General features: G+C 48.5%; 2 protein-coding genes across 2 annotated transcripts in view; one reads left to right on the top strand and one right to left on the bottom strand.

Moving 5' to 3' along the window:
* Positions 1-27,185, top strand: part of gabbr1b (gamma-aminobutyric acid (GABA) B receptor, 1b) — a 282,459-nt gene that overhangs the window by 33,769 nt on the left and 221,505 nt on the right. The gene's annotated exons all lie outside the window — the stretch shown is intronic.
* Positions 6,399-8,939, bottom strand: sft2d3 (SFT2 domain containing 3). The gene has a single exon (XM_063047446.1). The coding sequence runs from the start codon at positions 8,226-8,228 to the stop codon at positions 7,548-7,550; it is 681 nt and encodes a 226-aa protein (XP_062903516.1). The 5' UTR covers positions 8,229-8,939; the 3' UTR covers positions 6,399-7,547.

Genomic DNA, 27,185 nt, shown 5'->3' with positions numbered 1-27,185 from the left:
AGCAGCTGCAGATTTCCTCTTGTTTATGATTGTATATGTATTTCTTACTGTAATTCATAGATTTTGTTTCTCTATTGCACCGTGCTGCTCCCACTGAACGAAGCATTTTACGCCATATGTCAGTGTTAATAGACTCGATTCTGATTTCCTGTGCCCCTTTTTGGAAGCTTGCAGCAGCCCCTCCAGGGGGATCAGGATCACTTCCGATCTGGGTACATGAGGATTCCCTCCTACCCCAGGACTTTAATCTGCAAAGCCTACTCCTGATGTTGAAGGTTCTTGCACAGGGTTGTTGAGTCACCTTGGCCTTCAGGCCCCACGGTACTCTCGAGGGGAGCGACTTGCAGGACTTAGACCCAGTGACCGTAGGCCGACGATGTATTTCTACGTTAGGCGGGTCTGGGGCTTGGTGTGCTCCCATAAAATCATAAGTCATAGGCGAAGAATTAGGCCATTCAGCCCATCAAGCCTGATCTGCTATTCAGTCATGGCTGTTTGCTTATTTAGAGATGCAGCACGGTTACAGACCTGAGTGGCCCAACTTGTCTGGGCCAGCCATTACTCCCATCCACACCTTTGGAACATGGGGGCAAACATGAGCACCCAGTGAAACCCACTCACATACCCAATGACCTGGCCTCCATCCACAGCCATCTGTGGCAATGAATTCCACAGATTTACCACCCTCTGGCTGAATAAATTCCCCCTCACCTCTGTTCTAAAGGGACATCCTTGTAATCTGAGGCCATGGCCCTGGTCCCACAATTTTCAAACATCCCCTCCATGTCCGCTCTATCTAGACTTTTCAATGTTCAATAGGTTTTAATGAGATTCCCCGCGGCCTCCGCCCCCCATTCCCTGGGATCATTCCTGTGAACCTCCTCTAGTCCCTTCCCAATGCCCTTCTCAGATATGGGGCCCAAAGCTGCTTTCTGTGCTGCACACATTAAATGTGGTCTGACCAATACCTTCTGAAGTCTCAGTATCACATCTTCAGTTCATTCCTAGGTTCTCAGCCTAAATCTCGGTCCTCAGTTTGAAAGATTTATAGAGACATGCGGCACAGATGTAGACCACTACGCCACAGCCTGCATTCCCAACGGGATTAATCTGACCGTCAGTCAAACTCCATCCTCAAACTTCAAATATCCTTTTGCTCAAAGAACACGGGAGAAAAGAAAAATCCTCCTCCGGATTCTTCTCCTGGATATTGCTTGAGGGAAGTTCCAGAGAGCCGACAAAGCCCTTTCATTAAAAATCGATAAAACTGCAGTTGCTGGAAACTTGAAGTAAATTTAAAGTAAGTAAAATAAACACTGGTTTAAGATGGCAGAGGATTATGTAGTGTAAGTTTATAAATCTAATGTAACCACGGATAAGCACAGGGACAGGAAAGGTTTCAAGAATGTTGTAAACGTGGGCAAATAGGATCGGCTTAGGTGGGCATTGTGGTTAGTAAGAATGAGATGGGCTGAAGGGCCTCTTTCTCTGCTGTATAAAGATCATGAAGATGAGCTTTAGTCTCACGTGTAGATCGAAACATCCAGTGAAATGTGACGTTTGTGTCAGATCAAATCAAAGAGGATTGTGCTGGGGTCTGCCCGCAAGGGATGCCAACATAGTGTGCCCTCAACTTACCAACCCTAACCCGTACCACTTTGGGATGTGCGAGGAAACCAGAGCACGTGGAGGAAAGCCATGCGGTTACGGGGAGAACGTACGAACTACTTACGCATGGCGGCAGGAACTGAACGCTGATCTCATAGCGGTAAAGCATTACACCAATCGCTCCGAAACTGTGCCGCCCCAGTTAACACAATCAAAACAGAAGTTAATTACTGATCAAAATGGCCACCGGCTTGCTAAACTCCAGTCATTAGGATTATACCCAGCTGGTTCAAGAACCAAATAGTTGAAGAGTTGTAGCCGTACTTGAACCTGCTGGTGTGGGACTTCAGGTTTCTGTACCTTCTGTCTGCTGGTAGCTGTGAGAAGAGGGAGTGTCCTGGATAGTCACCTCCTCTGATCTTCTGATGATGCTTCCTTGAGGCAGTGCCTCCTGTCGATCCTACCGATGGCGGGGAGCCATGTGCCCATGATGAGGTGGAGCGAAGCCCACTACTCTCCGCACCTTCTTGCGTTCCTGCGCATTCAAATTGCCGTAGCAGACGGTGTTGTAACCAGTCAGGGTAGAAAATCTGGTGCTTAAAAGGCCACTGATCTGTCAAAAGGCCGTTGGACAGGCGAGAGCCCAGCACACTGGTGGTCTTCAGGTAGGGCCTGGTCGAGCAACGCCCAGAGAGTGGGGCAGGACCATCTTCATCGAATCTGCTCTGTCGGAGGGAATGGGAAACAAACACTTTAATGTGCTTTAATTTAGTTGGTTTATTTTCTTCCTAGCCGTTACGCGACTATCTGCAAGTGCTTCAATTATTTTTATTGGAATAATATTATGCTTTCATCACTCCTGAGTGCTCTTGAATGTGGAAGGTCTTAGCCAGAGTTCTGGCCGCTGAGTATGGAGGTACGGGGTGGGGCGTGTGTGTGGTGGGAGGGGGCACACTGGCCGTCAAAAGCTGTCTTTGGAGAGCAGCTGGCTACTTGGGCCCTGGAGAGATGAGGCCCCCCTCCCCCAACGTTAGACTCGTAGCATCGCCGTTCTGTGAGCTGTGCTGGTTTAAACCTGCCTGTTGGATTAACCTATGATAAACGATACCTGGAAGGGTGGTCAGAAATCTCGTTGTGGTTTGGCACTGCCTCACCAGGCCTGATTCCCATTCTCCCCAGTAAGTCCAGTTCACTCTCCCCATGTTCCCATTAACCCACACCCCCCCCAACCCCCCAACTTCTGACCAGCTTCTCACCTCAGCCATTTCCATTTGTTTTGCAAGCCTCAGGTTCTGTCGACTACGTATGTCTAGGGAAGACGACCTATGGCTCCACCAAACGGGTGAAATAGAGACCCTGAATGTCCACCCTGAAACACCCCCCCCCCCAGTTTGTGTGGATGCTGAGTGATTTGTTACCCCATCACAAATCAGTACCATGAAGTAACAGCCAGTACAATTAAACAATTTAGCTTTATAATTCTTCACTTGACTACAGGGTTAGTGAGGGAAAAGTAAAATAAGGAAAGGGCCCATTTTAATGAAACAGTCTAACGTGCACAAGTTGGAGCTCACGGTTTCCCCTTCACTGATCCTCCTTCGATCTCCCCGGGTTTCGTCAAATCTTGGCCCTGCTCTGGGTCGAGTCCTACGACCTCTTCTCTCCAGCGTCTTCTCTCTTCATTTCCCCCCGAACAAAAGACCCATCTCACCCGGTGTCAGGCACAGGGCACGAAAACACCCTCCCGTCATTGGAGAGCTCACACTCCAAACACCCGTTATCTCTAACCGTAACCCAAATACTGCTTCTACAGAAAGACCATTATGGTAGCAGTAAAACCTTTCTCGGGGTGTTATAGTTTCATCAATGCCTTTCCTGTATTCAGCTGCTAGTTCACCATCCCCAGCAGTACTGTACGCTAGTGTTATACAGTGACAGACCCATCCCCAATGGTATTGTATCCTAGTGTTATACAGTGACAGACCTGTCCCCAGTAGTACTGTACCCTGGTGTTGTACAGTGACAGACCCCTCCCCAATGGTACTGTACCCTGGTGTTGTACGGTGACAGACCCGTCCCTAATGATACTGTACCCTGGTGTTGTAAGAGGACATCAGGTTAGAGGCTACCGAGCGGGAATTTAAGGTGTTGCATCTTGGCATAGGAGGAGGCCATGGACGGACGTGTTGGAGAGGGAATGGGAATCAGAATTAAAATGTTTGATCACTGGTGTTTTACATGGTATGAATATCGTTTTCTTCTTCTGGTAAACAAATTCCTCCCCCTTTCCCCTATTCCCTATATGACCTTTTACCGCTTCTCACCTGCCTATCGCCTCCCCTTGGGTCCATAAGACCATGAGACCCTTAGACGTGGGAGCAGAATTTGGCCATTCATCCCATCGAGCCATTCTATCATGGCTGATCCTGGATCCCACTCCCATACACCTGCCTTATCTAGCCCTTTCAACATCTCCACATCCGCCCTATCTAGTCCTTTCAACATTTGGTAGGTTTAAATGAGATCCCCCCAGCATTCTTCTAAACTCCAGTGAGCACAAGCCCAAAGCTGCCAAATGCTCCTCATGTATTAACCCCTTCATTCCTGGAATCATCCTCGTGAACCTCCTCTGGACTCTCCCCAATGTCAACAAACCCCTTCTGAGATATAGGGCCCAAATTTGTTGATAATACTCCAAGTGTAGCCTGACTAGTGTCTTATTAAGGCTCAGCATTATCTCCTTGCTTTTATATTCTATTCCCGTTGGAATTAATGCCAACATTGCATTTGACCTCCTTACTACAAACTCAACCTGTAAATTAACCTTTGGGAGTCTTGCATGAGGACTTCTAGGTTCCTCTGCAGCTCTGATGTTTGAACCTTCTCTTATTTAAATAGTCCATACTATTGTTCCTTTTACCAAAGTGCATTATCAAACATTTCCCAACACTCCATTCCATCTGCTACTTTTTTGCCCATTCTTGCAATTTGACCAAGTCCTGCTGCGATCGCATTGCTTCCTCAGCACTACCTACCCCTCCACCTACCTTCGTATCATCCGCAAACTTTGCCACAAAGCCATCAATTCCATTATCTAAATCATTGACAAACAATGTGAAAAGTAGCAGTTCCAATAGAGATCGTTGAGGAATACAACTAGTCACTGGCAGCCAACCAGAAAAGGCCTCTTTTATTCCCAGTCTCTGCCTCCTGCCTGTCAGTCATTCCTCTGTCCATGCCAGTATCTTTCCTGTAACACTATAGCATTTTATCTTGTGAAGCAGCCTCATGTGTGGCACCTTATCAAATGCCTTCTGAAAATCTGAGTAAATGACATTCACTGTCTCTCCTTTGTCCACCCTGCCTGTTACTTCCTCAAAGAACTCTTAACAGATTTGTCAGATAAGATTTCCCTTTACAGAAACTGCTAACTTTGACTTATTTTACCAATACTCTCAAATTATCTTAAATCCTCACCCTTACTTCTCCCTTCTTAAAGAGTGACAATAGACAATTGGTGCAGGAGTAGGCCATTCGGCCCTTCGAATCAGCACTGCCATTCATTGGCAATCAGTACTGACAATCAGTACCCCGTTCCTGTCTTCTCCCATATCCCTTGACTCCGCTATCTTTAAGAGCTCTATCTAACTCTTTCTTGAAAGCATCCAGAGAATTGGCCTCCACTGCCTTCTGGGGCAGAGCATTCTACATATCCACCACTCTCTGGGTGAAAAAGTTTTTCCTCAACTCCGTTCTAAATGGCCTACCCCTTGTTCTTAAACGGTGGCCTCTGGTTCTGGACTCCCCCAGCATCGGGAACATGGTGTGACATTTGCAATCTTCCAGTCCTCTGGGACCATGCCAGAATCAAGTGATACTTGAAAGATCATGACCAATGCATCTGTTATCTCTTCAGCAACCTCTCTCGGGGCTCTGGGATGTAGTCCATCTGGACCAGCTGATGTATCCACCTTAAGACCTTTGAGTTTGCCTAGCACATTTTCCTTTGTAATAGCAATGGCACTCGCTCCTGCTCCCTGACACTCACAGACCTCTGGCACACTGCTGGTGTCCTTCACAGTGAAGACAGATTCAAATTTCTTTGACCCCATTGCTACCTCACCAGCATCATTTTCCAGTTGTTCAATATCAATTCTCACTTCCCTGTTACTCTTTATACAATTGAAAAAAATGCAATGACAGACTCACCTCCACCAGTACTGTATCCCAGTGTTACAGTTACAGACCCGTCCCCACCAGTACTGTATCCAAGTGATATAGTGACAGACCCGTCCCCACCAGTACTGTATCCCAGTGATATACAGTGACAGACCCGTCCCCACCAGAACTATATCCCAGTGATATACAGTGACAGACCCGTCCCCACCAGTACTGTATCCCAGTGATATACAGTGACAGACCCATCCCCACCAGTACTGTATCACAGTGACAGACCCGTCCCCACCAGTACTGTATCTCAGTGATATACAGTGACAGACCCGTCCCCACCAGTACTGTATCCCAGTGTTGTACAGTGACAGACCCGTCCCCACCAGTACTGTATCCTGGTGTTATGCAGTGACCAACACCTTATGGAAATCCCATATGCTGTCCAGTACAGTATTTCCTTAGAGGGACACAGAAGTCAATCTTCTCCACATTCCACTTTCAGGCTTTAATTGAACTGAGTGTGAACAATTTCAACAACACCATAAGGTGCCATTTGCACCCACAGAACTGACAGCTCACGTCTTCCCTCCACATCCCAGCCCCAGGCGCACCAACTATAAACAGCACAGTGGAGTTCAAATGTACACTTGCCTTTCATTCAATCATCATGTTTATTTTGAAATCAGTTGCCTTTTACACAATCATATGTACATAATAGCTTGTCATTATGAACTTGTCCACCACCCAGTCCAATCTCCCTTGTCTGTCGCTCCCTCCATCCTGCATCCGTCACTAGTAGCTGTTTTCATAAGACCATAAGACATAAGAGCAGATTTAGGAGCAACATCTGTCATTAAGAACCCCCACCACCCAGGACATGCCCTCTTCTCATTGCTATCATCAGGGAGGAGGTACAGGAGCCTGAAGACGCACACTCAACGTTTCAGGAACAGTTTCTTCCCCTCCACCATCAGAGTTCTTAATGAACAATACCTTTTTTCTTTTTTGCTCTACTTATTTAATTTTTTTGTATATATAATTCTTATTGCAATTTATAATTTTTTAAATTATGTATCGTAATATACCGCTGCTGCAAAACAACATATTTCACGATAGAAGCCTGATTCTGGGGTCTGCTCTGCTAGCCCACTGGATGTTACAAACCACTGTACTCCAATCCGTTGTTCCCAATCTCTCTCCCTTCCCTCAGTCCAGACTTTCCCGAGATGAGGACCTTCACTGAATTGCTTTGAAGCCACTGTCCCACGTGAAGCGTAAGGCGCTGATGTTCAGGATGCAGGGTAAATTTCTGCTGAGGTTAAACGCCTGTCGATCGATGGATGATTACAGGCTGGTGGAGGCTGGGGTGAATCGCCCTCAGGAATTTGCTGCATTCCGCTGGAGGGGCTCAGCATATCGGGCAGCCTCTCAGGGTGCTGTGGGAAGGATCTGCCACTGTGGAGAGTCCGTAGTTTATGTCGAGACTGGAAGACACACCTGCTGTGTGTGTGTGTGTGGGAGGGCGGAAGGAATTGTGGCACTTTTCGTTGAAATCCCTGCATTGTCTCTCTCTTGGAAGAATTCTTGTGGAGGGAGGCCACAGGAGTTTCTGCATTCATCAGAGAGGGCAGACACAGTTACCTCTCAATTTCTAAGGAACTTTCCTTCAGAGGCAGTAGCCTCAGCATCTAGTGCTTCAGTGGGGGGGGGAGGGGGAGCGTCCAGTCTCTGAGCGATGGCCAATGCCTCCCCAACACCCTGAGCTACCTTCACAGGGGCAGGGACTTGCTGACGGTCCGCTTGAAGAGCGAGGTGAAGAGGCCCCCCAGGAAGCGGAGCCCGGCCGCCCCGCTGGGCACTGAGCTGAGCAGGTATCCAGTGAGGGCGACCAGCTGGAATGTGGCAGCCACAGCAGTGAGGGCGGTGCTCTGCAGCGCCAGGGCGGCGTACAGGGTGGCCAGCAGCGAGCCCATGTAGGCAGCGGTGAAGGGCAGGTGGTCCCGGGAGGCCAGCAGCCGTAGCTGGTTTCCGGGCCCCCGCAGTAGGGCCAGGCTGCCCAGCAGGGATAGGCTCCCCAGGGTGAAGAGCAAGGCAAACTTGCGGGCCCTCAGCAGTAGGAAGGGGGCATACATCGCCGAGAGGCCAAAGCACAGCAGTCCCATTGCCAGGCACAGGCCAAAACCCATCAGCCGCTGGCGTCGGGACAGGGAGGGCAACCAGGGGTCAGGCTCGGTCGCCCACAACCCTCCCTCAGCGGGACCAGTGCTCTGGTCTGGGGGCGAGCCGCTGCCCAGCCCAGCGAAGGGGTTCAGCCTGCTGGCCCAGCTGGGTGCGGTTGACAGGGACTCAGTATCTGGGATGAGGAGAGGCTCGCTGTCAGCCGCTTGCCCCGCCTGCCCTGCTCGGGACTGGGACAGATAGTCGCGGAGCTGACGGTTCAGATCGGCCATTCCGAGGACAGGTGGGTCTTCCGGGAAAAGTAGGGTTCCGAGGTCACACAGCCCCTTTTCCCACTCAACCTTCAGAATAACAAACGTGCTCTTAACAACTATAGCCTAAAGAAACAGGGGAAGTGAGCAGGAATGGTCTGGAGGGCTGGGTGTGCTGATTTTGAGCCGATTGACCTTGTAGTGGCCTGGCCTTACTGCAGACTGTCACTTTAGGAAGGGGACTGTGGCTTTAATAGACGCTTGGAGTGGACTGTCACTTTAAGATTCTCTCCAAGTAGACTGTCGCTTTGAAGTCTTCCTCCGAGTGGACTGTCCCTTTAACACTCTCTCCGTGTGGACTGTCCCTTTAACACTCTCTCCGTGTGGACTGTCACTTTAAGACTCTCTCCGAGTGGACTGTCACTTTAAGACTCCCTCCGAGTGGACTGTCACTTTAAGACTCCCTCCGAGTGGACTGTCACTTTAAGACTCCCTCCGAGTGGACTGTCCCTTTAAGGCGGCCTTTTCTTGCTCGAAGCGGCTGCCGAGCAGCTTGACGACAGTCTGCGGAACCGCTTCCTTGTGCGGCAACGCTTCTCCCTCCGGTCGCCGTCCCACGGGCCGCTTGCCCGGACCCTGCTGCTCTGCTGCCTCCCTCCGTCCAGCAGCCGCCTCCCCGAGCCCCGGTGCCTCACTCCGCTCCGCTCCGCTCTCTTCCTCCGCCCGCCGCTCTCGCCCTTCTCAAAATGGCCGCCAGCCTCCGCTAATCGAGTGCCGGCAGTCTGATGGTTGCTAAGGCCCGCAAGCAGGTTAATCGATCGCCGCAGTGAGCGCTCCCTGGCGGGGTCACAGGGGGTTCAGGTAGCCATGACAACCGATAGGCAGCAGCCAGCTGTGCAGTAGGAGCTCATTTCTCCTTGGAAAATAGTATATGTTAGTTACCTGTAAGTATTAAAAAGTATCTTTGTTTATTTTTGCAATGTGGTTATTGCCAGCATTTATTGCCCAACCTTCATCATCCCTTTAGAGGCTGCTGGGAGACAGATGTTGTGTTTTTGTCCCAGATGTTGGGTGCATGGACCATCAGCCCCGTGAGAATGGGTCACAGGCACATCTCATATCTTTTGTTTCGTAATTGTGTTTATTCTTCTATAAGTGTTGTCGCCCCCTGGTAAGCCTCAGGCTTGCTCAGCTGGCTTTCGTCTAGGGGGAGCAGCCTTCGGCCCCGCCAAACTGGGTAATCAAGTTTGTGTGGATGCTGTGTGATGTGCCCCACCCCGCCAAATAACAGACAGTACACCATATACGATTAAATGATTACAATTTATAGATCTTACTGGAACTATGTAATTAATAGAGGTAAAATATAAAAGGAAAATAAAAGGCGCCAAACTTATCAAAGTTCAACTACTTCGTGCGCATCAGTTGGAGCTCAATGAACGGGGTCTTCTTTCCACCATGCGATCTCCGACCCCCTCGACCCGCCGCCTGGGAACTAGCCACGGTGGTCGACCAGAGCGCGTCCAGCACTTCCTTCCTCTTCCGTTCTCCTCCCCAAAACCCTGTGCCTCGGACACCCGCTCGGGGTACATTCCGTCGCCCAGTTTACAGCATCGTGTCTCCTCTCTCTGTCCCAAAGCCCGCAAAAACAATAGCTTACAGACACACAAGAAAGAATAACGCCTATCCCAATGGTCTGCAATTCTCTTATCGGTAATATAACCCAAACAAGCTGCTAGAGAGAGAACCACTGTCTCAGCAGTTAACATCACAGAGAAGCCATTTTATTTTTAACATAACAAAGAAGCCATTTTATTCACCTTAGCAGTAACATAAAAGAAGAAATCCCTCACATTGTCTATAATTGTTGTTTATATAAGGTCATAGAACACTACAACACAGAAACAGGCCCTTTGACTCATATAGTCCATGCTAAACTGTTAATCTGCCTAATCCCTTAGTCCTCCATATTTCTCCCATCTATGTACCTATCCAAATTTCTCTTAAATGTTGAAGTCAAATCCATACCTACCACTTCCACTGGCAGCTCGTTCCACACTCTCACAACCCTCTGAGTGAAGACGTTCCTCCTCAAGTTCCCCTTAAACATTTCACCTTTCACCCCTAACCCATGACCTTTAGTTCTCATCTCAACCTAATCTCAGTGGAGGACATGGTAGGTAGCGGTTGAACCTGCTGAGGACATTTGCATTTACCCTTAACTCCCAAGCAGGTAGGCTGCAGAAGGACTTGGATTAGGAGAATGGGCAAGAAAGTGGCAAATGAAATACAAGGTCGGAAAAAGCATAGACATGCACTTTGGTAGTAGAAATAAATGTGCAGATTATTTTCAAAACGGGAGTAAATCCAAAAATCTGAGATGCTAAGGGACTTGAGAGTTAACTTACAGGTAGAGTCGGTGGTGAGGATGGCAAATGCAATGTTAGTATTCATTTCAAGAAGTCTAGAAGACAAGAGCAGAGATGTGACGCTGAGGTTCTATAAGGCACTGGTGATGCCTCACATTGAGTGTTGTGAACAGTTTTGGGCTCCTCATCTGAAAAAAGAAGACGTACTGGCATTGGAGAGGGTTCAGAGGAAGTTAGAACATAGAACATAGAATAGTACAGCACATTACAGGCCCTTCGGCCCACAATGTTGTGCTGACCCTCAAACCCTGCCTCCCATGTAACCCCCCACCTTAAATTCCTCCATATACCTGTCTCGTAGTCTCTTAAACTTCACTAGTGTATCTGTCTCCACCACTGACTCAGGCAGTACATTCTACGCACCAGCCACTCTCTGAGTAAAAAACCTGCCTCTAATATCCCCCTTGAACTTCCCACCCCTTACCTTAAAGCCATGTCCTCTTGTATTGAGCAGTGGTGCCCTGGGAAAGAGGCGCTGGCTATCCACTCTATCTATTCCTCTTAATATCTTGTACACCTCTATCATGTCTCCTCTCATCCTCCTTCTCTCCAAAGAGTAAAGCCCTAGCTCCCTTAATCTCTGATCATAATCCATACTCTCTAAACCAGGCAACATCCTGGTAAACCTCCTCTGTACCCTTTCCAATGCTTCCACACCCTTCCTATAGTGAGGTGACCAGAACCGGACACAGTACTCCAAGTGTGACCTAACCAGAGTTTTATACAGCTGCACCATTACATCGCAACTCTTAAACTCTATCCCTCGATTTATGAAAGCTAACACCCTATAAGCTTTCTTAATCTCCCTGTGAGGCAAATTTCAGGGATCTGTGGACATGTACCCCCAGATCCCTCTGTTCCTCCACACTACCAAGTATCCTGCCATTTACTTTGTACTCTGCCTTGGAGTTTGTCCTTCCAAAGTGTACCACCTCACACAAGGATGATTCCAGGAATGCAAAGGTTATCATTTGAGGAACGTTTGATAGCTCTGGGTTTGTACTCGCTGGAATTTAGAAGGATGAGGGGGGATCTCATTGAAACCTTTCGAATGTTGAAAGGCCTAGACATGGTAGATGTGGAAATGATGTTACCATGGTGAGAGAGTCTAGGACAAGAGGGCACAGCCTCAGGATAGAGGGGGCTCCATTTAAAACAGAGATGTGGAGAAATTTCTTTAGCGAGAGGGTGGTGGATTTGTGGAATTTATTACCACAGGCAGCTGGTGAGGCCAGGTCGTTGGTGGAGATGGATGGGTTCCGGATTGGACAAGGCATCAAAGGTTATGGGGAGAAGGCTGGGGAGTGAGGCTGAGGAGGGGAAAAAAGGATCAGCTGTGATTGAATGGCGGAGCAGACTCGATTGGCCGGATGGCCTAATTCTGCTCCTGTGTCTTTCGGTCCTATCTTAAGCCTATGCCATCTAGATGTAGACACCCCTACCATGCGAAATAGACACAGGCTGCCTGCCTCTCATGATTTTATACACATGCTCCCCTCGTGGTTAGTGAGTGTCCTTATTGATGGATGACACCTCCTTGAGCAGTGTTCCCTCTAATTTGTGTGCGGAAAAATCTTGAGCTGGGCAATTTTTTGCCCAGTGACAGCAAAATGTGCGCACTGAATTTCTGAGGAAGTAAGTCTGGAGCTTTTCTCAGGATGATAAACCGTTCCATTTTAAATGAGCTAGGAGCTCTTTTGCACTTCATGCCCTCTGCTTCTTTGGAATTCGACACAGGGAATCAATAATTTCTTCAGTACAAGCAGTATAAATACGCCAGTTCTGAAGTCTGCAGACAAATCATCGCAAGCTGGATGTTGTTGACACCATTGGCACCAGAAGCCGGAGAAGGAAATGTCTTCGTGTGCCATCACCAAATATGCTTAGCATGCCAACGAGGTAGTAGCAGAAGTTGTGTGCACGCACACACCTTAGAGGGAGCGTTGTTCTTGGGTGCTCTGACTTCTGAAGACATCCTTGACGGTGAGTGCTGGCTGAGTCAGTGACCCACTGAAGGCTCTGTGCCTTGGAGTTTCCCGGTATTACTTGCTCAGTGCACACAGCTGGCAGAGCTGCTGAATCAGAGTCCCAGGTTCGATTCCGACCTTCGGCGCTGTTCTGTGCACGTTCTCCCTGTGTTACCTCCCCCCGGGTTTTCCCCGAGCGCTCCCATTTCCTCCCGCGTCCCAAAGATGTGTGGGCTGGTGCTTTGATCAAGTAGCCCCATTAGAAGGTAATTCAGGGAAAACCAGGGTTTGCTAGTGGGCGTGTAAAAGCGAGTAAGTTGCAGGAAAATAAGTGGGGGAATGGGGTTGCATGGAGGGCTGATGGGCTCAATGGCCTCCTGCGTCATCTGGAAATATGGAGCAAGCGTTTCTCAATTTCTCTGATCCTTTCACCCTAAATCCTTGACCCATAGTTACCAAACCCTCTGCTGTGGGAAGCGTGGTGTTCCTGTTCCTTTGTGCCAGGTTCCAGTGTCTGCAGTCTCTGATGTTTCTGCTGTGTCACAGAGCCTTTCACATCTCTGGCTGTTGCTGTTCACGGCTGTCACTTCATTTATCTCAGTTTAATCTCCATTTCCATTCGAACAGCCTCGACCCAGCCTGTCTGATGTGTGGTCCTAACGTTCCGGCCCTTGAGGGTAGGAGTGTGACGCACTGGATAGAGTTCAATCCCGACCTTCGGGTGCTGTCAGTGTGGCTGTTCTCCCTAAACCCCACTGGGAGCCCCTGTTTCGTCTCGCTTCCCAAAGATGTGCGGGTGGGTAGGTGCCACCAGTGAGGAGGGACAGGAGCACAAAGACACACACTTGATGTTTTAGGAAAAGCTTCTTCTCTGCCATCAGGATTCCTGAGGGAACCATGAACCCTACCTTACCATTTTTGCTCTAATGTCCTGATTGAATTTAAATGGACAGAAAAATTAAATTAACAACATTTAAAAGGCACTTAGAGAGGGATATGGACTGGAAAGGTTTAGAGAGCTATTGACCTCTAAATGTTGGCAAAGGGAACTAGCTTGGACAGGCATCTCGGTGAGCGTGGACCAGATGGTCTGGAGGGTCTGCTTCTGTGTTGTATGATTCAGTGACTCTAATTATCACGGCAGTTTCTGCCTCCTACACCCTGCCAGTCAGCAACCGCAGATGCACAGTGGAGAGTGTCCTCACTGATTGCATCTCAACCTGGAATGGAAGCACTGATACCCGGGAAGGGGAAGGTCTGCGGAACGTGGTGCATACAGCCCAGCCCGTCACAGGGAAAACCCTCGCTACCGTCGACCACATCTGCAAGGAGCACAGCCATAAGAAACCGGCATCCGTCATCGAGGCCCATGCTCACTTCTCGCTACTACCATCAGGCAGGGGGCACAGGAGCATCAGGTCCCTCACCACCAGGTTCAGGATGAGTTATTACCCTACAAACGTCAGTCTCCTGAGCCAGTGTGGATAACCTCACTCACCACTGCTCTGAACTGATCCAGCAGATTCACTCTTAAAAACTCATCTTCTCAGTATTATTTAGTTTCTATTTGCACAGTTTGTCTTTGGCACGTTGGTTGTTTGTCAGTTTTGGTCTGTTTATGTATAATTTTTCATAAATTATATTGCATTTCTTTATTTTCATGTAAATGCCTGCAAAAAATGAATATTAAGGTGGGATATGCTAACTTACATTACTTTGGTAATAAATTTGACTTTGACTAGCACTTTGTTGCTCAGTAGCCCCTCTCATTCTACCAAGTACATAAACCGACCTCCCCACGACGTAACCTACTGACCTATTTCCCGTTGCCGTCATTCCCAATGACTTTATTACTTGTGAGCGAAGGCTCTCAGGGAAAATGAAATCAAGTGACACAAATCCTTTCAGGTGCCTGTGGCAGGGCTCCCTGGACACTGAACGCAGTGCTCCCGGGAATGCTGGGTTGCAGGTCCTGTCAGCACCATTAATCATGGAATATCCGGAGCTGAGGGATTTTGTTCAGTGAGGGCGTTTAGGATTACAAAGTCCAAGGACTGTGTACAGACTGGCCGTGATCCAACTTAAAGGTTAGCTTTATTGGTCACATGTGCATCAAAACATCGAAATGTACCGTACAGTGAAACACGTTGATGGCTAAAACAGTCCGAGGAGATGAAGGGGGCAGTCTGCAAATGTCGGCGTGCTCCTGGCGCCAAGGTAGCATGCCCACGACCTAACGGTAACCCATATGTCATTGGAATGTGGCAGGAAACCCACGTAGTCACTGAACTGTCTCAGCAAGGGGGTGAATGGTGCTTAATGCTCCTCCTGGGTGTGGGGGCTGTGGGTCTGTGTGGCATTGTGACTGTACGTCTATGTACGTCTGTGGGTTCTGCTGAGCCCTGTGGGCATGCTATATCAGTGCTGGAATGTGTGGCAACACTTGCGGGCTGCCCCCAGCACGTTCTTGTGTGTGTTTTTGTTAAAGGAAATGACACACTTCACTCAATGTATCAATGACATGCTGTACATATAAATCTGAATCTGGCCCTGTGTGTGAGTATATACTGTATGTAAAATTCTGCATGTGCACGTTTGCACACACGTATGCATTTGTGCATGTATGGCTCTGTGTTTATGTATAAATGTCTGATTATGTGTACATACATGTGTGTATATGTAAGGCAGTGTGTTTGTTCATGTACAAATCTGTGTACTTGCCTATTTGACTGTGTATGGCTCTGTGTTTCTACATGTATAGTTCTGTGTGTGTGTGTGTGTGTGTGTGTGTCAGAGAGAGAGCGTGCTCTATCTTTAAAATGATTTGTAGGTTTTGATGAGGCTCACAGCCAGGCACCAGGCAATCACTCAGACTGAGGAAGATGTCACACACAGTGAATTAGCTGCCTGTTGAAGTTCAGTCACGTCGCTCCTCATTAAAATCCGCAGACTATTTATACAGAAGGAAGGCTGCGCACTGGCAGGAGCTCGAGTCTGCCTGACTTCCCTCCGCGTGAGATGATGGAATTTCACTCCATAGACAGCCGAACCACAGGGAGACAGAAACACTGTCCCTCACTCTGTAGCCCCTGTCACATCCCTACCCGCAAAGAGTGCCGTGGTGCCAGAGCAGTTAGTGCAACACTATTACAGTGCGGAGTTCAGTTCCGGAGCCATCCGTAAGGAGCTCGTACGTTCTTCCCCGTGACCGTCCGGGGTTCCCCTGGACACCCCGTTGTCCTCCCACAGTCCAAAAGTGTACCGGTTCATAGGTTAATTTGTCACTGTCAGTTACCCAGTGAGTAGGCTAGGGTTAAATGGGTGGGTGACTGGGCAGCACAGCTCGATGGGCTTGTTCTGTGCTGTATCTCGAAATAAATTCAAGAGAGTCCAGAGGAGGTTCACGAGAATGATTCTGGGATTAACATAGGGAGAGCGTTTCACAGCTTTGGGCCTGTACTCACTGGAATTTAGAAGAATGCTTGGGAATCTCATTGAAACCATCCGAATGTTGAAAGGACTAGCTAGGGTGGATGTGGAGAAGATGTTTTCTATGGCAGAATTATCTAGAACTAGAGGGCACAGCCTCAAAATTGAAAGGTAACCTTTCAGAATGAAGAATTTTTTTTAGCTAGAGTGAACCTGAGGAACACTGCCACAGAGTGTGGTGGAGCCCAAGTCCGTGGGAATATTTAAGGTGGAAGTGAACCATTTCCTGATCGGTCAGGGCATCAAAGCATATGCTGAGAAGGCAGATGTACGGGGTTGAGTGGAATCCGGGATCATCCATCACGGAATGGCAGAGCAGACTCGATGAGCTGAATGGCCGAAATCTGCTCCTATGTCTTATGGTCTTGTGTCTTAAATAAGTACCCAAAATCATTTAATGGCCAACTGTAGAAGCTGTTGTGATCGGCAGAACTAAGCTGACAAATTGGTCACGGCTGCTGGAAGCATCTGGACAGAGCCCTTGAATCACCAAGGATTCCTGGGCTACTGATCAAGTGTCGGTAAATGGGATTAGTGTAGGTGGGTACTCGATAGTCAGCATGGACCTGATTCACATTCGGCTGTATTTGTTACATGGTCATTGAAACACAGTGAAATCCGCCGTTTGCGTTAGCAACCAACACACCCGAGGATGTGCTGGGGGGGGGGGCCAGCAATTCTCGCCAGACATTCTGGTGCTGACGTAGCATGTCTGGAATGCTTGGCAGCACAACGCAGAACACAACAAAACACAACGTACCAAGCGACAAAGCAACAATGGCGAAATAAGCCCCGATCCTCCCTCCCACCCACACACACATACACATACACAGTCCTCCAACTAGCATCCAGTCTCCAGCAGACGTGGCATCACAGAAGCTGGGCCTTTAACTTTCCCAGCAGACTCGCCCCAGCAGACTTGTGGCATCACAGACGCTGGGCCCTCGACTTTCCCTGCAGACTAGTGGAATCTCAGACACTGGGCCTCTAACTTTCCCAGTGGACTCGCCCCAGCAAATTGTGGCATCACAGACACAGGGCCTTCGACTTTCCCAGCCAACTCAATGCAGCCACCAGGCCTTGATTTCTGGACTCTGATCAACTGTCAGGCTTTGTTCTATCTTTTTCTATCAACCCAGAACTTGTCTGTGATGAGTTGCACTTGATGGGCCGAAGGTCTTGCTTCTGGGCAGTATGCCTCAGTGAGGAATTTCCCAGAAACAGTGTGCTGAAAGGACTTACGTACCTCCTCTCGTTGTTGTTGATTAAGGAATAAATGTTGCGAAGACTTGCCCCTTGCCCATTTCTTCCCCCTCCTTGTTCTGTGAAACAAAACTCTTCATGACACTGAGGTACAGAGATGTCTTGAGGTGCATGGTCATAGCTCCCTGAAAGTGGCCACAGAAGTAAATGGGGTGAGAAAGAAGGCATAAGCATGTTTAAACACAAGAGATTCTGCAGATAACACACACAAAATGTTGGAGCAACCCAGCAGGCCAGACGACATATTTGGAAAAGAGTACGTTCAACGTTTCGGACTGAGGCCTTTCATGGGACTCAGGATAAGAAGGTGGGGGATGGAACGGAAGAAACACAAGGTGATAGGTGAAACGGAGGGAGCAGGGATGAAGTAATGAGCTGGGAAGTTGATTGGTGAAGGAGATACAGGGCTGCAGATCTGACAGGAGAGGACAGGAGGCCTCGGAAGAAAGAAAAGGGGGAGGAGCACCAGAGGGAGGTGATGGGCAGGTAAGGAGATAAGGTGAGAGAAGGGAATGGTGAAGGGGGGTTACTGGAAGTTTGAGAAATTGATATTCATACCATCAGTTTGGAAGCTACCCAGATGGAATGTAAGCAACACACATCAAAGTTGCTGGTGAACGCAGCAGGCCAGGCAGCATCTATAGGAAGAGGCGCAGTCGACGTTTCAGGCCGAGACCCTTCGTCAGGACTTCGTCTGGACTGACGAAGGGTCTCGGCCTGAAACGTCGACTGCGCCTCTTCCTATAGATGCTGCCTGGCCTGCTGCGTTCACCAGCAACTTTGATGTGTGTTGCTTGAATTTCCAGCATCTGCAGAATTCCTGTTGTTTGCGTTTAAATTCAGATGGAATGTAAGATGTTCTTCCTCCAGTCTGAGTGTGGCATCATTGCAGCAGTAGAGGAGGCCGTGGACTGACAGAATAGGAATGGGAAGTGGATAAAATGGGTGGCCATTGGAAGATGCTGCTTTTTCTGGCGGGCAGAGCGTAGGTGCTCAGCGAAGCGGTCTCACCAATATACAGGAGGCCACACCGGGAGCACTGGATACAGTAGATGACCCCAACAGACTGACGGGTGAAGTGTCACCTCGTCTGGAAGGACTGTTTGGGACCCTGCATGTTAGTGAGGGTGGAGGTGTAGGGACAGGTGTGGCACTTGTTCAGCTTGCAAGGGTAAGTGCCAGGAGGGAGATCAGGTGGGGAGCGATGAATGGATGAGGGAGTCCCGTAGGGAGCGATCCTGAGGAAAGCAGAAAGTGAGGGGGAGGGAAGATGTGCTTGGTGGTGAGATCCCATTGGAGATGGAGATTCTGCAGATGCTGGAAATCCAGAGTAACACACACAAAATGCTGGAGGAATTCAGCATGTGTGGAGAGGAATAAACAGTTGACGTGTCAGACCGGGACTCTTCATTGGGCCTGGTATGGCATGTTTGTCTTAATCAACGGGGCACTGAGTACAAGAGTCAGGCACTGCGTCTGTATAAAGTTGGAGTATTGCCCCCTGTTACAGGAAAGATGGGGAGACTCTGGAGAGAGTGCAGAGGGGTTCACCAGGATGCTGCTGAATTAGGGTGCATAAGCTATAAAGAGATGTTGAATTAACTTGTCTTGCTCTCTCTGGAATGTCGGAGGCTGAGGGGAGACCCGATAGGAGTTTATTAGATTATGAGAGGCATCGATAGGGTAGACGGTCAGTCTTTTTCCCAGGGTTCAAATATCAAGTACTGGTAGACATGGTTTTAAGGTGAGATGGGTGGGACAAGTTTTTTACACACTCTGGAGGGTGCCTGGTACACCCTGCTAAGGGTGGGGGTGGAAGCAGACGTGATAATGGCATTTTAGAGGTCATGGGTTAAGGGTGAAAGGTGATGAGAGGGAACTCCTTCACACAGAGGGATGAGGAAGTGTGGAATGAGTTACCACCACAAGTGGTGTATGTGAGCTTGATTTCAATGTTTAAGAGAGGTTTGGATAGGGACATGGATGGTAGGGGATGGAGTACTATGGTCCGGCTGCAGGTCAAAAGGAGCAGATATGCTGAAGGACCTATGTCTGTACCGTATTTCTCTATGACTCTGACATGAATATGGAGAGAGATGAATCACTTCAAGGCAGATCGGTTAAGATCAAGAATTTTTAATGTCATTTCCCGTGCACAGCTGTAAAGGAAAACAAATTCATTGTGCTGCATCAGATCCAGAGAAACCAAAAAACACCTGAAAGGTAAAGAACACAATAATAATTAAAAAAACCATAAATATAGATTGATAAGGTAGCCTATACACATTGATTGTATGTCCATAAAGTGACACTAGACTGTACTTAAGGTGACTGATGGGAAATAATAATGTGGTGGTGGAGGTGTTGATCAGTCTTTCTGCTTGGGGAAAATAACTATTTTTGAGTCGGCATGGATGCTACGTAGCTTCCTCCCTGATGGGAGTGGGACAAACAGTCCATGAGCAGGGCGGGTGGGATCCTTCTTGATGTTACTGGCCCTTTTCCAGCTTCTTTCTGTATGTTCTTTGTTGGTGGAGAGGCTGGTGCCATTGTCGCATTGGGCAGTTTTGACTACGGGTTGCAGAGCTTTCCTGTCCGTCGCAGTGCCATTTCCGTAACAATCAGTGAGGTACCCTGTCAGGGTGCTCTTCACCGTGCATCTGTAGAATGAAGTGAGTATGGAAGTGCGAAGTTCAGCTCTCTGCAGCTTCCTCAGAGAGAAGAGGCAATGGTGAGCTTTCTTGACGTGTAGGATGGTTCTGAGACCATGAGAGGTTGTGTGTGACGTGCACTCCCAAGAGTTTGAAACTGCTATGCCACCGATGTAAAGGGGGGGGGTGGGTGAGTGGTGCGAGTTTTCCTGAAGTTGCTAGCCATCTCCTTTGCCCTGTTGACATTGAGGAAGAGGTTACTTGTCTAGCAGCAGGCCTCGAGCCCTTCCACCTCCTCTCTGTAAGCTGTCTCATCGTTGTTGGTGTTGGGCCCCAGCACTGGCGTGTCATCGGCACTCTTGATGATGTGAGTATTCTGGTGTTTGACCATGTAGCCATGTGTGAGCAGAGTGTACAGCGATGTGCCGAGCACACAGCCCCGGGGGGGGGGACATCCATGCGGAAGATGTTGGGGAGGGAGGGGTGGCTGTACGTCCTGACTTAGGAAGTCTAACACCCAGTTGCACAGTTGTGTATCTAGACCAAGGATTAGGAGTTAGTTCACTGAGGTCTGTGGGACAGTCGTGTGGAAATACGGAAGCAGCACCCTGACGTCTGTCGTAGAGTGGCTCAGTCGGTAAGCGGTAAGTCAAGAAGGGAGGAGAAGATGGCGGCACGGCACAGCTTGCAGTGGTCACTCCGGTGGTGATATCTGTTATCTGTCAAGTAGGGTGCCGTGCACAATCCTGATTTGATGGAGACAGATGTGAGAGTACGGAGGAACATCTGGTGAACCTTCTGAAATGCCTGCTTCACTGCCACTGCTACTGTGTGATCCAGAATCTCCGGAGGGGAAGGCCCCGAGTCCTCGGCTTTGCTTGTTGCTCGGCAGCCGGGGCGGGATCGAAGCTCTCAGCAGAGGATGGTGCTCGGTGTTGAAGTGCTCGGTGTCGGAGGCTCGAAGTTTTCGGACGGACTCAGAGTCCGCTGCGGTCGGGTGCTTCCAATGGTGCTGCATCGGCAAGTTTGTGGCGCTTGGAGGTTCATGGCAGGGAGAGTTTCTCCCTTCTACCATCTGCGTGAGATGGTGGGGCTATCGGGACTTTGAGACTTTTTTTTACCTTGCCCATGGTCTGCTCTTTATCAACTTACGGTATTGCTTTGCACTGTTGTAACGATATGTTATAATTATGTGGTTTTTGTCAGTTTTAGTCTTGGTTTGTCCTGTGTTTCTGTGATATCACTCTGGAGGAACATTGTATCATGTTTTAATGCATGCATTTCTAAATGACAATAAATGAGGACTGAGTGTCCTCATAATCTATAATCTATAATCTATCTTGGTGAGTGTCCAGTGTGGCAGGAACTGAGTTCTGATATGTGCCATTATCGGCCGTTCAAGGCACTTCATGATGATGATTTGCATCAGTGCCACCGGGTAGTAGTCATTTAGCTCTGAAAGTATAGAGTTCTTTGATACAGAGATGCTGGTGGCTGATTTGACAGCAGCCTGGATGAGTGAAATGTCGAAATGTCCATGAAGATTTAAATGAGCTGGTGTGCACACTCCTCGAGTACTCGGCCGAAGGTGTTGTCTGGCCCAGCAGCCTTATGGGGGGGGGGGGGGTCTGCTGCTGTTACAGACAGGGGCTGCTGAACTTGGAGGGGATTCACTTGCATGCCTTGAAGCGTACATAACAATTGTTTAGCGTGTTGTGGAGGGAGATGTCACTGGTCCCGTCAACACTGTTTTCCCTTGCCTGGACAGTAATGCCCTTGACGCCAAGCCACATACACAGGGGATCGTTATCGGAGAGGTATTCCTGAATTTTTTGTGTGTAGGCGGCCTTTGCCCCCTTGATCCCTGAGATGCCTGGCTGCTCTGAGAACTGTTCTGTCATGGACTTGAAAGCAGCATCCTGGGCTTTTAGTAGTGTAACCCCCAGGCTTGGCCACCACGCGTTCATCTGGGGAAAACAACCTCTGGCCCCGCCAAACTGAGAAACCTCGTCTGTGTGGATGCTGTGTGATGTGTTGCCCGGTAGCAAATCCGCACCGCAAAATATCAGACAGTGCACCAAATGCAATTAAATGACTGAACTTTATAAATCTTAATCTGGATAGAGGATTAGTAAATAAAATAAAAAGTAAAAGAGCCCATTTTAAGGAACAAGTCTATTGCGCATCGTTGGAGCTCACTGTTCGTTCATTCATTCCCGTCGACCTCCAAGCGTAGCCGGCCCTCGGACCCTCGCTCCTCGGTCCACTCCGTCCGGTGGTCTTCCGGCTCTCTCCATTCGTGTCCTCTCTCTCCATCACTCCCTGACGAAAGGCCCTGAAAAATCTCTCTTCCAGACTCACAAGAAAGAACGACATTTCTCTCATTGGATAACATACATTCCAAAGCCCCGTTATCTCTAGTCATAACCCAAACATGGCTGCTACAGAGAAACCATTACCTTAGCAATGAAACATTACAGAGGGGCCATTACATTAGCAGTGAAACCTTACAGCGTGTTACAGTAGGGAGCTCACCTCGGCGTTCAGCCAGGGCTTCTGGTTTGGGCCATGAGATAATGTGAAATGGTGTCATGCTCAGCACAGGCATGATGGGCCTGTGCTGTACAGTTCTGGGTAACAGAAAGGGGACTGCTCCACCTCACTGACACTGCAGCACTTCCTCAGTGTGTAGCAGAATTCCCAGGAGCAGGGTGCAAACCTTTGTCCCGTAGGGGATGTCCCACTGTGCCAGACCTCACACCTGCGGCCACACAGTGGTTGGTTAGTAAACAATGGGGTCCTACAGGCACACTGAGCGCAGTCTCGGGATGATGGGAGCCAGTCAGCGTGGAGAGTCTCTGTCACTGCAGGACTCCGGTGCGGTGAGAAAAGATGTCCATCCGAGAGCTCCCGGGAAATAATCCCAGTGGAGAAGCAGATAGCGAGACTGCCTCACAGTTCCGGCGACAGGAGTTCGATCGTGAATGCCACACTATTTTTGTGTGTAGAGTCTACACTTTCTCCATGTGACCTGTACGTACCCCTGGTGTGCGGATGAAGGGGAGAAACTGAGTGAGTTGATAGGAAGGTGGGGAGAATAAAATGAGATTAGATTTAATTAATGTAAATGGGCGCTTGATGGTTCGCGTGATCGTGATGGGCCGAAGGACTAGTTTCCACGCAGTACGACTGTGACCCCAGTGCTGCCCTGATGGGGGTGTTGCGTTTCAAATGAGGAATATAAACAGAGGAAACTCAAAGAGCAAGAATGTTGCCAGAACTCCTTGGAAGAGGAGTAGCTGAATTTTCCCCTGAATCCTGGCCTGCATCTGTATCTTAGTCAACAATAATCTGGGGGGTTGTCTCACCAAGCTGCTGCTCGTCACAGAAGTATAAAATGGATGAAAGGAAAATGTAGAGCTGTGTGGGATGGAAGGGTTAGACTGGTTCATAGTAGGTTAAAATGTCAGCATAACATTGCGGGCCAAAGGGCCCGTCGTGACAGTACTGTTCTATGTTCTTGTATAGCACAGAAACAGGCCCTTCGGCCCAACTTATTCATACTGACCAACATGCTAGTCCTATTGGCCCTGCATTTGTCCCATATCGCTGAACATTTCCTAACCACAGTCAAATCCTATGTTCCAGTTTTCACATTCACCATTTCTCTCTGACTGAAATTAACATTCTCAGTCCTTATTCACTATTGATCACTAAAGACTCTATGTCATCTAGTGACTGGGCGATCTGCAAGCTAAAGGTAATAGATTCACCCTGTATGGATTCCTTTTAATTTTATACTCAATCCTGAGAGCTTACAAAGGTTTATAAAATCATCAGAGGTATAACCTGACAGAAATCGATTAAAGGTACAAGAATCATGACCGTATATAGAGATCTATAAAATCAGAATGAGTATTGGTAAGGTGAAGAGTTAAAGTCTTTTCTCCAGAGTAGCGACGTGAAAAACTGGAGGACATAGGTATAAAGTGAGAGAGAAAAGATTTAAAAGGGTTAACATTTTCACACAGAGGCTGGCGCGTACATGGAAAGAGCTGCCAGAGGAAGTGGAAGAGGTGGGCACTGTTGTGACATTTAAAAGGTATTTGATTAAAGATAAAGAGTAGTTTTATTTGTCACATATACATCAAAGCATCCAGTGAAATGCGTCATCTCTGTCAACACCCAACTCAGTTTGGATACGGCCATGCTTTCCGGTGCCAGCCCAGCGTGCCCACAGCTTGCTAACCGTAAACCTGTACGTCTTTGGACTGTGGGAGGAAACCAGAGCACCCAAAGGACACCCTCGCAGTCATGGGGAGAACGTACAAACTCCTCACAAACAGCAGTGAAAACTGGGCCTCGACTGCTGGTGCTGCCATAGTGTTACGCTACCTGTTGAGCAACACACACAAAATGCCAGAGGAATTCCGCAATTCCAGGTGACATCTATGGAGTGGAATAAACGCCGAGACCCTTCATCAGGACTGTTGGGTTGCTGGGAGAAGACAGGAGATTGGGGCTGAGAGGGAAGTAGATCAGCCATAGAGAAATGGTGGAGCAGAATATATGGGCCAAATGGCCTAATTCTGCTTCTATATCTTATGGTTTAAGGACTGGAAAAGGGGGCAGAAACCAGAGTAAAGTGGGGGTAGGAGTGAGGTACAAGCATGCAGGTGATAGGTGAAACCAGATGAGAGGAAAGGTGGGTAGCGGTGGGGGGGGAGGTGGAAGGGGGATAAAGTAAGAAGCTAGAAAGGATTGCGATGGTTCTAGGAAAAAACAGGCAAACAGAATTGGCTGAGGTAGGCAACGTGATTAGCTTGAGCAAGTTGGGGCAAAGGACCTGTTTCCATGCAGTATAATTCTGCGACAACTGTGCCCTCCTCTAGAAAGAAAACCCTGCCATTGGAGCCATTCTTTCCTCCTGGTTAGCATTTCTTGTCCTGGCAACATCTGACGAGCCTCCTCTGCACTCTCTCTTGTCCAGTCAGGTGTGGTAACCTGGCATCACTCAGCGGGAGACATCACGGCCTGGCACCGTGTTCTAACCTTCCGTAACAGTGGTCGTGTAGCAGAGCAGGCAGTGGGGGTGGTGTCGGAGGAATTCTTCCGTTGTTCCCCGTCACCAGTCACTATTCGTTGTCTAGGAAACAAAATGAAGTTCAAAGTTCAAAGTTCAAAGTAAATTTATCATCAACGTATATGCTACCTTGAGATTAACTTTCTTGTAGGCACTTATAGGAATAATTAAATACAATGGTAAAATTATACATAAACAAACAACCAATGTTTAAAAGAAGACGTTTAAAAGAATGTTTAAAAGGGGGACCAGTATCCTGGTGGGGAGATTTGCTGAGGCTACTTGGGAGTGTTTAAACTAGAGTTGTTGGGGGGTGGAAACCGAACCGAAGAGACTGGGGAAGAGGAGGTTGGCTCACAAATAGAGAAAGCTTGGAGACAGTGCGAGAGGGAGGATAGGCAGGTGATAGAGAAGGGAGGCGCTCAGACCGATGGTTTAAGATGTGTCTATTTTAATTATGAACAAAGCACATGAGCTTAGAGCGTGGGTCAGTACTTGGAGCTATGATGTTGTGGCCATTACAGAGACTTGGATGGCTCAGGGGCAGGAATGGTTAAATCGAGTGCCAGAAAGGACAGGGAGGGAGGCAAAAGAGCTGGGGGCGTGGCACTGTTGATCAGAGATAGTGTCACGGCTGCAGGAAAGGAGAAAGACATGGAGGGATTGTCTACAGAGTCTCTGTGGGTGGAAGTTAGAAACAGGAAGGGGTCAATAACTCTACTGGGTGCTTTTTATAGACCACCCAATAGTAACAGAGACATCAAGGACCCTCCCTTTTTGGGATATTGTGGACGCGTCCAGAAACATCTCAGACACTGGCACCTGGGAGGCAAACTACCATCCGCGTTTCCTTTTTGCCTCCACAGAATCACCTGTGCCCCTAACTAAAGAGTCCCCTATTACTGCTGCAATCCTTTTCATTTCCCTACCCTTCTGAGCCACAGGGCCAGACTCAGTGCTAGTCATGGCCGCTGTTGCTTCCTCCAGGGAGGTCATCCCCCTCAACAGTACTCAAAATGGAGTCCTTATTGTTGAGGGGGATGGCCACAGGGATGCTCTCCACTCTGACGTTCCCCTCTCCCTCTCCTGACAGTCACCCAATTAAATCCTCACTGATTTAATTAAAATTGTTGCAAATGACACATTTCACTGTATGTTTTGATTTCTATGTGGCAAGTAAAGCTAATCTTTTAAAATCTCATTAAATAACTGTTTCTGAACCTGGTGACGTTGGACCTAAGGCTTTTGCACCTCTTGCTCTACCTAGACCTTGCCTCACCACTGACTTGAATCACACTGTGTACAAATCAGCTGTTAGGCTCCGGCAGTGAGGACAAGAGGTTTGGGAAGTCCTGTTAGGAATGTGAATAGGTGGGAAGGAGCAGAGGACATGGAATCACAGGGCGATTAACATGGTCAATAATGATATTGCTGGCAGGAGCTGGAGTAAGATGACATTCCTCTCTGTCGCCTCCAGAATGAAATTGCTGCAATGTTCCTGTGGTAACTGCCATCACCGGGACAGCGATGATTACATCCCACTGCTTCCTGGTGACCCTGGGCTTGATTGGTTTTTCAGTCCCCCAGCTTACACCGTGAGCTTTCAATTACTCTCCTGTCAGGCAGGATATACCCGTGACTGAAATCACCTGACCTAGCGGACAGTTAACTCACGACATTCTCACAGGTGCCCACCGCCTCCATAAGAGGTTGGCTACTCCAGCCGGTGCCCCTATCCTGGAGCAAAGGGTTTAAAGGGAGCGTGTTTAAATGGGACTGACTCGTGCTGGCAGTGGCATTCTCTGCTTCAGGCATTGATTGGTGCTCAGACACTATGACATGACCAATTACAGCTTCATTACAGCACTCACTATGCCTGTCTCCCTCCCAGAGGTCAGTGTACAGCATTAACCTCAGTTGTCTGGGGTAAAGAATAAAGATCCCTCTACACAGTCCCATCACACTGTTCCAGAGGGCAGGTGAAAGATTAAAGGAAAGCATTAGCTTTATTTGTCACATGTATGTCGAAACAAACAATGAAATGTGTCATTTGTGTCGGCCGCCAACACAGTCTGAGGATGTTCTGGGGGCAGCTT

Source organism: Mobula hypostoma, chromosome 5 (assembly GCF_963921235.1).
Source record: "Mobula hypostoma chromosome 5, sMobHyp1.1, whole genome shotgun sequence".
NCBI classification, from domain to species: Eukaryota; Metazoa; Chordata; class Chondrichthyes; order Myliobatiformes; family Myliobatidae; genus Mobula; species Mobula hypostoma.
The sequence above is the reverse complement of the archived record's forward strand: the minus strand, read 5'-3'. Positions and strand labels throughout refer to the sequence as shown.

What these genes read in the sequence shown, in the direction of transcription:
- sft2d3 (XM_063047446.1), bottom strand. Translation starts at nt 8,228, where the DNA reads ATGGCCGATCTGAACCGTCAGCTCCGCGACTATCTGTCCCAGTCCCGA.